The 9,097-nt window shown below is 25.7% G+C and overlaps 2 protein-coding genes and 1 long non-coding RNA gene across 6 annotated transcripts; all 3 read right to left on the bottom strand.

Moving 5' to 3' along the window:
• On the bottom strand, positions 1–2,132 carry LOC118445471 (plasma membrane ascorbate-dependent reductase CYBRD1). Of its 3 annotated transcripts, XM_035875009.2 has the most exons (7): positions 2,050–2,121; positions 1,655–1,728; positions 1,338–1,438; positions 949–1,173; positions 662–870; positions 356–513; positions 1–282 (listed from the first exon to the last, which is right to left on the bottom strand). In XM_035875009.2, the coding sequence occupies exons 3-7, from the start codon at positions 1,363–1,365 to the stop codon at positions 126–128; spliced, it is 777 nt and encodes a 258-aa protein (XP_035730902.1). In that variant the 5' UTR covers positions 1,366–1,438; positions 1,655–1,728; positions 2,050–2,121; the 3' UTR covers positions 1–125. The 3 variants fall into 3 exon arrangements, with proteins under 3 accessions (XP_035730902.1, XP_035730907.1, XP_035730905.1); XM_035875014.2 differs by lacking the exon at positions 1,338–1,438 and having other exon boundaries at positions 2,050–2,132; XM_035875012.2 differs by lacking the exon at positions 1,338–1,438 and having other exon boundaries at positions 2,046–2,118.
• A 1,086-nt stretch (positions 2,133–3,218) lies between these two features.
• Positions 3,219–8,586, bottom strand: LOC118445470 (uncharacterized). The gene is made up of 6 exons (XM_035875006.2): positions 8,245–8,586; positions 6,883–7,088; positions 6,643–6,775; positions 6,246–6,379; positions 3,503–3,704; positions 3,219–3,377 (listed from the first exon to the last, which is right to left on the bottom strand). The coding sequence occupies exons 1-6, from the start codon at positions 8,306–8,308 to the stop codon at positions 3,277–3,279; spliced, it is 840 nt and encodes a 279-aa protein (XP_035730899.1). The 5' UTR covers positions 8,309–8,586; the 3' UTR covers positions 3,219–3,276.
• On the bottom strand, positions 3,711–5,471 carry LOC146872722 (uncharacterized). Of its 2 annotated transcripts, XR_014982675.1 has the most exons (4): positions 5,114–5,471; positions 4,692–4,949; positions 4,211–4,591; positions 3,711–4,064 (listed from the first exon to the last, which is right to left on the bottom strand). It is a non-coding gene; the product is annotated as an uncharacterized LOC146872722 (long non-coding RNA). The 2 variants fall into 2 exon arrangements; XR_014982676.1 differs by lacking the exons at positions 4,211–4,591; positions 4,692–4,949.
• Positions 8,587–9,097: the final 511 nt, after the last annotated feature.

Raw genomic sequence — 9,097 nt, 5'->3', positions numbered from 1 at the left:
TACTTTAGACAAAAAAGAAATATATTAAAAATCTGAGACCAATGAAAACTTATCAATAGCTTCTAAAAGCGCAAGCACATAGACAAGAATATCATTTTTCAAGCCAATATTTCATCATTCGTCAATTAGTTCCTATTAGTTAGCAGAACATTATCCTCTGGTCTAGGTTGACGCTTATATTGTTCCTGCGATACTAAATATACCGCTAGTGCTCCAAAAATAATTAAAAATATTCCAATAGTGTTTACCAAGATTCCCTCAGAAGCAAAATCTTTATAATCACTGAAATATAAAAGTAATATCATTTTCTGATTATATTAAAACACTTATTTAATTATTATCAGTATGAACTAACGTTATAGAGAAGATTGCTTTTTCGTTAAGTCCAATTAAACAAGTTGCGATACTTCCAATAAAAGTTGCTACACCAAAGTAAACGTGTATTGGCATATAAGTTGCCCTTAACGATTCATGTAAGCCGGGATAAAGAAAAGTAATACATCCTGCAAGTAGCTGTTGAAAAAATGAACATGTATGAAAAGTGTACGTTAAAAATGAATACGAATGTATGTACGTAAAAATAAATATATACATGTATCTTAAAAATTCATATCATTTAAAATATATAAATCTAAATAACTTTTATAAAAAGTTCATTTACTTGGAAGCAAAATAATATCACACATGATAATCCTATCCAGCTATGTAAAGTATACATATTTGGTGTAGGCGGATTTTTTAAATTATGACTGTCAAAAACAGCGACCAATGCAATAATTGTCAATAAAATAGTAATCGACATTAATCCAGTGTGTATTAATTTTAGTCGCCTCTTTCGAACGTTTCTCTGCGTTCTATATATAAGCATAGCTAAAATTAAAAAAAGAATAATTTTTTGAGTACTATCGTTGTATACTTATATGTTTTTCATATAATCAACTTTTATACCATTGCCATAGAGAAATACAAATCCAATAGTCATTAATAAAGGATGCCAATTAAATTCAAGATTTGGATTAGATGTCCAAGAAAATCCACCTCTAAATTGTGTAATCCATACTATCATTAAAATAATAAAAGCGATTCCTGTCAATTCTAAAATTGTAAGTAGAAATGTAAAACCTTCTTCAGGTTTATTCACGGGTGATCGAGGTTGTTCTGTTTGCTCCATATCTGAAAAACAAAAAAACGTATATATATATATATATGTTTACATTTAATCGATAAGAATTATTGATTCTTTGATAATAATATAACATAGATGTAATGATCTATGATAAATAACTTTCTTATGATTAATAACATTTTTCAAAAAGCAGTTTCAACAGAATACTAACCTGTTAAAAGACTGTATGAAGCATGCATGACAATTATAAATGTCCTTTGTTACTATGTAATCATTTATTTGTCATATCATCCATGTACCACAAATAAATATCTAAATAAAAATATTTCCAAAAGAAATATTGTCAATTCGATAATACATCACTACATATAAAATAAATATAGCAACATATAAACGAATATACACACATACATATACACATATGCATAATTTAATTTTACTTTAAAATAAATTAACATACATAATTAAAATCACATGTAACACATATGTTTCGGGGGAAAAAAGGATATCATGAAATTATATGCTTACCTAAGAATTTAAAAGATTGTGAACAGGTGTCAGAACATCCAACAGGTGTGTCTATATCCAACAAGATTCACGAACTATAAAACGAGATCAATAATATATAAGTAAAATTGTTTAAACGCTCAAAGTCAATTTATATGCATATATAGATATATGTATATATATATACATATAAAAAATAATCTTAAAGATAAAATAAACATTTACATTTATATCTCAATATGAGTCAGAACGAAATAACAAAGAACGTTAGTGCAACTAACTTTATACATGAAATAATACATTAAATTAGATTATTACTATTTTCGTTTAACAAAATTGTATAAAATAGCGAAAAAAAGGCAAAAATTTATCAAAAGAAACTTTTCAATCTCTAAACAATATGAATACTCACTCACAATATATATATATATATACAGAAGCTGCCTGTTACAGATCCGCCTCTATTCTGCGCTCTACATTAAATGTAGCAGAAAAAAATAGTTTCGTTTTCGATCGGAAACCTTCGGAAATATTCGTATCACTACTGACGTAAGCGGGAATATTCAAATATTTCCCTTATGTATCGATGAAAATTGACATTTAAATTTATCTTCACTTAAAAAGTAAATAATTTAAATAACTTTCTTTTTATTATTTATTTCTGTTTTTTTCCATAATTGAAATTAGTACGATTTAAATTATTTTTATTCAATATTTACTAAAAGGGGAAATGTATATCATATTAACGATCTAGATTAATTTGTAATAGTTTTAAAGTTCTAAACCAGGATAATCTATGAGATTTCTTTTTTATGATAATGGAAAATATAAGGTATTAAATTACTTGATAGAATTTTTCAATAATTTATATAACACCATTTCATTACATCAAACGATGTCATTTCCTAAATGTTTGCACATTTTTCTTGATACTTATCCTTTTCATCCAAATATAATATATAGTTTATTAAATAAAACATTTACACAACACCATACTTTTACTGCAAGAAACACAAATCTTAAGAATTGTTATATCCTTAATAAATTCTTGTATACATATTCGAATTATTTCCTAAATAAACACATCCTTGGAAATAAATGATAATAAAACATTCCATTAATAAACATTATATACATTCTACTTTAATGAAGTACATTTACTATTATATTTCCTTTTTTTTTTTATTTATCTTTATTATTTTTTTTTTCTTTTTACTTTTTTGATCTTTCCAAATGTTTAGCTTTCTGCGGGATCTTTATTTGCGTGGATCACTGTACTGTTCTCCTTAATATTGACTGTAGAAACATCAATTGTATGTTTAGCCTTATACACACAAAGTAGTTAATATTTCTAATCTAAAAACACGTTTATATAGAGACAAATCACTTATGAAGTTCATAAAATTTCAAGCATTAGTAAAAAATAGCTGCACGAGAAAACCGTGTCTATGAATGATAGCTTCGCAACATAATACGATCATTGCACCCTGCATTTCTGTATAATCAAGGAAGACAACGTGATTGTTCGTTCGTATATTCTTTTTTTTTCTTTTTTCTTTTTTTTTTTTTTTTTTTTTTTTTTTTTTTTTGTTTTACTTACGCATATTATTTTTACAGTTTTATTAAATATAAATTGACTTGTATTAAGAAATTAATGTGCGCTTTGCACAAATTATGCACGATATTGTCACCAATGCTAATTCGTGCATGCTCCTCACTGCAAAAGATGTAGGTCTAATCTCAACTGTAACAAATAATGAAGAATTAATGAACATAAGAGATATAGAATTTGTATCATATCAAATAAAAGTGAAATACAAAAATACAATGGAAATAAAATAAAATTATCTATATGTAGTAAATAATTACTTGATACTGTCTTCTTTCTAACATCAGCATACTCCTCATGATTCATAGGATAATCTGGTATTGTAGAATGACAACTGATATCCAAATGTCCATTATCTCCAGTATGTAATGCAGATACCTCTATCATTAATTTAGCAGTTGCAGATAATAGATGTTTACTATGGGGAGTATGAGGATAGTGATGTACCAATGTGACATCCACCTAATGCAAAATACATTGTTAGTTGATAAAAACCAAAGATTATTACTTTTAGGAAAAAAAAAAATATTGACAAGTTTTTTTGAGTAATGTGCCGTACCTTTTAAAACAACATGCTTGTTGTAATGTGTATAAAGTGCATTAATAGTAGTGCTTATTGCATTAGACAGACCGTGTTAGAAGAAAAGGAAAATATGAAGGAACCCAAGACATTGTGCTTTAAAACTATTTGACTCCTACAGTTGCACTACAGGTGATGTAAATAAGTCCAAGAAAAAGATTCGCATATGTGCAGTCTTGAAGTGCACACACAGGTGTCTGGTCAAAATATTCCAAGGGTCTCTTTATCCACAATGGCCAATGCTATGATATTATACAAGAACGTGTAAAGCGTGATTAAACGAAGCGTGATCTGATTTCTAATTCATAAGTGATATTAGATGTAAAAACGTTGTATTCTGAATGCACTGGATTCTTAAACAAATTGCAAATGCAAGCAAAATACTTACTACGCCCAAGATCTAAAAACTAGAAAACACATACAGTGTATTTCTAAGTGCAGTTAATCTGACTGTGATATAACACAGAAAATAAGTGTATTTAAATTGTCTCCGAAGCTAACATACAAATGAGTGTATGAAATTGAATTACATTACAAATAAATATTTCAGTCATGTTTTGTAGTTTATATATCCTAAGAAAAATTCATGTATTTATAGATCACTCATTTTGTCATCTTTAATCTTTGAAATTATTTTATAAACACTCTCCCATTTTGGTATATATATATATTCGATGTATTAGATGAAATGTATGAGAAGAAAAATTTGATTCAATATTTTAATTCATGTTGAATGCCTCCTTATGACTGTGATGTTTATAAATGATAACTAAAAAGAAATAAATAATTTTCTTATTTTTCATTTCTTTCCTACGATACAAGTCAAAAATGTTGTGTAATTTAATTAGAGTGCAATATTATCGACATACCCTTTTGATATGCGTGGTATTGTGAAATGATACTGGTGCATAAACTTTATTGCATTATGCAATATGTCAACATTTAATAAATTCCATCACAATGTAATATGTAAAGTGTTATAGTAAGTAGACAATGCAAAATCTATTGTTTGATCCTTATAACATATTATTTAATTATACTTGATAAGAATTGAAATATCTTCTAATTGAATTAACTTTTTTTTTTTTTTTTTTTTTTTTTTTTGAAAAAGATATTACTATGTCAATCTGAAATCGTGAAAGAAATCACAATGTAAAAAATAAATTTTGGAGGATAATATTTAAATATGATTCTACATATAGTAGAGATTAATGAAAAAAGAAATTTTTCCACTACGTATTATAAAATTGTAATACAATATTTTTCACTACATGCCATAAAATTTTAATACCAGTTGTTTCATACTCAGACCCAATCTTAGGCGTAGACAGCGTGGATGGTCTGCAGGATGTAACACCTCTTCAATAAAGTAAATCTCAAGTGGAACTGCTTATACCTGCAGTGCTATCAGCATAAAATGGAGAGTTCACTAGTGCAGTGTTTTCACGATTTCCATGTCGATCCTCCTCAAAGTAGAAGGTATACTCTTGTAAAGTACAGGTCAATCGAGGGTCGATGAAAAGTTTGCAGTGTACATTGACATCTCCCATCTTCCATTTAGCCAGTTGTGATCCATGAAACCTCAAGAACCGCACATGACCCATATCGATCGAAAAATACTGCACTAGTGGGATCGTTTTCCAATAACTATAACTACACAAAACACCCATTTACAGATATAATAAATACATGCAAAGACACACATCAAATGAATATCTCAATGTGTATATTAATTCGCGTACGTACGCGTGCATATCACTGATTAACACATATAACGCTCGTGAATAATAATAATAATAATAATAATAATAATAATAATAATAATAAAAATAATAATAATAATAATAATAATAATAATAATAATAATAATAGCAATAAAAATTGTCCATGTGCATATCAATGACTAAGTTTCCATAAACACTGACATTGTGGTTTAAAAAATATCTGCACATTGACATAATTTGAATGTGTACATATCGGTATTATGTGAGAAAAAAATTGATAGAATTAAGGCAGGAAAAAATACGAGTTTGATTAGAGCGAACTATGAGTCTTAAATAAATTGTGATGATTTACATTCCTGAATTCTACCAATAGCGATAGAAGATAACATTATAAAATGTATAGATAGGTTGAAAAATATCGTGTTTAATCTCTATAGCATGTGTAGTTTGTTACATCAATGAATTTTCTCAAGTATATATTTCAAATCATGCATAAGAAGAGAAAACACTATTGCTTTATTTATATCATATATATATATGTGATATGTTTCCGTATATATATATACATACATATATATATATATATATATATATATATATATATATATTATATGTACTTATGCTTATGTAATATGCATGGGCACCCACGCTTACCTACATACATGTGTTTACGTGTATGCATGTTTTGTGTGCTGATACCTCTTTTCCATTTATAAACCAAGTTAAATGAGGAACAGGTGACGCCGCTGAGGACGAACAGTTTGCTTCTAAATTGTCACCGACCATATAAACGTTCTTTCCAAATGTAATCTTCGGATTCTCAGTCTGTGGTACTATTAACAAAATATATTATTAATACTATAATATATATTAGTATGTTTAACCTATTATAAATATGTTATTAATATTTCATAATGGTATAAAATATTATTAATATTTTGTGAAAATATACTGATATATTATATACAAATATATTATATATAAATGTATCGTCGATACTGTATACTATTACATATAAGAGGTTAATTTTTTTTCTATTATTATTTATACTTAAACAAAAAAAATGTATGATATGATAAACGAAAACTATACTAACCTATTACTTTCATTTGTACATTATCGGAAGGTTTTGTATAAATAGGAGTCGACATAGAAGCTGCACAATAATATGTACCGGACACCAAAAAACTAACGTTCCTTAGTTTGATTGTCGTGCCATTTTCCGAGTACTAAAGGAAATATCGTATTTAATTCGAGAATTATGAATGAACAAGAGAAAATTAAATTTTCTTTTTTTTCTTTCTTTTTTTTTTTTTTTTTTTCCCTTATCTCTCACCTCCATAAATACACCGTCGATCCCCGGTATAACGAACGGTGGATTTCTTTCTTTTATATATTGAAATATTTTTTCATCATCCTTCAAGAATTCTATCTTATATAATTGATCTTCTGGAATACTATGATTACAATAGAGTGTTGCCGTACTGCCAGACTTAACGTATCGCGGTGCAATTAGCTGCACATCCACCGTACAGCTTGCATCTAAAAGAAAACATTTATTATTATCAATAATAATTTATTTGTTTATCCTTTATCCTAATCATTATCTCAATTCATAGATACGCATATACCATATAGATTTGTTGTTTCGACATAATTAGGATGAATTTTTTTAATTAAATTATTATTATTATTATTATTATTATTATTATTATTATTATTATTATTATTATTAGTATTATTATTATTATTATTATTATTATTATTATTATTATTATTAGTATTATTAGTATTATTATTATTATTAATATTATTATTATAATTATTATTATTATTATATGTTTACAAATTTTTTTTTCTTTTTTCTTTTTTCCTTTTTTTTTTCTTTTAAAATTCAAATAAGTGTCAGTGTAAAACGATAATCCTAATTGTAGAATAGATTTGAAAATTAGAGAAAATCATTTCGTAAAATAATGTCTAGGTCGTTTATAACGGCTTGCGGTGATGTCCTGTTGCTGGGAGGTGTTACCGTATCGATCACAGGAAGCGCGTGTTACGTACCGTATATTGGATATTATTAAAGAGATTTGAGATGCTCTGTGGAAACAGTAAACATATAAATATTTCTATCCGTGTTATATTGATAGAAATATTAACTACCAACAAAAATGAAATATTTTTTATAATTGACATGGTTACATCGATCCATGAAACAATTTTTTTTTTTCCTTTTTTTCTTCTTTTTTTTTTCAGAATTACATCAATTTTTAATAAATTTAATGAACGGATATCTTAAAACACAAACAATTAGCATGCAATTTTTTTTTAGAGATTAGTTCGATAAATTATAAATATAAATATAATGATAGTGTCATTCTTTTAATTTTATTGTGAATACTCTTATTTATTATATTTGTGTTCAATTGATTTCTTTCATTTTTTTTTTCTTCATGTAATATGATTAGATCCCTTGCATGTACTTATATATATATAATATACACACACATATATATATATATTAAATATACACATATATAATATATATTATATATAATATATTCTATATTAAATATTATATATATGCAAAAAATCCTTTATAATGAAGATATTTAATAATATTTAATGTTAAAAATGATAAAAAAAAATGAGCTTCTTAAAATGTATTAAACAAATGTAGTTCATTGGAATGATAACTTACGTGAGAATAATTGTACAATATATAAGAATACGACATTTTTCCAATGGACAAATGAACGTGGCATTATCGAAGACTGCGTTATATGTATATATATATATATATATATATGTATATATATAATGTATATATATATATGTAATATATATATATAATATGTGGAATATGTAATAAAATTTTTTATTTATTTATTTATTTTTTATTTTGCCTTTTTTTATTTATTTCTTTTTTTTTTTTTTTTCTTTTTTGTAATTCTACTTTTGCTTATTACGAAAGAGTGCGCCTATGTTATAATATATATGTGCCTTTAAACTACACAAACTTCGTGCGGAGTCGTCGCTACAACTGACACACTACATTCGATCGTTCAACAGACCCCCATAGACTACAAAACATAGAGTGGAATCTTAATATTATATATTATGAATGTGGACGAATATATGTATATATTATTTTTTGTTAGAAAATTTATAGACACAAATTTTGTATATCATATATTCATGTATATTGTTCTTCCATTTAATTTAAAACAAAAATATTTTTATTTAATTTCAACTTCTACGAATCTACATATATATATATGTATATATACATATATACAATCATATATATATATATATGTATATATATAGTTATTTATTAATGTTATTTAATTAAATTATTGTACCTTCTGTATTTTACAAATCATTTTGTAATATTTTTCATATATAATATTTAAAATTCCCGCCTTTTTAATTGAATGAATGGTTTTTGATTTTCACGATTCCTTGTTCTCTACGTTATTTTTTATTCTCTTTTTTTTTAAATTTCGATAATGATAATTTCAATAAATATTTTCTGTAATTGGTTTAAAAAT

The sequence above is a fragment of the Vespa mandarinia genome, chromosome 10 (assembly GCF_050613455.1).
Source record: "Vespa mandarinia isolate Hongniang chromosome 10, ASM5061345v1, whole genome shotgun sequence".
NCBI lineage: Eukaryota > Metazoa > Arthropoda > Insecta > Hymenoptera > Vespidae > Vespa > Vespa mandarinia.
Note: the sequence above shows the minus strand (reverse complement) of the source record. Positions and strands in the feature narration are given on the sequence as shown.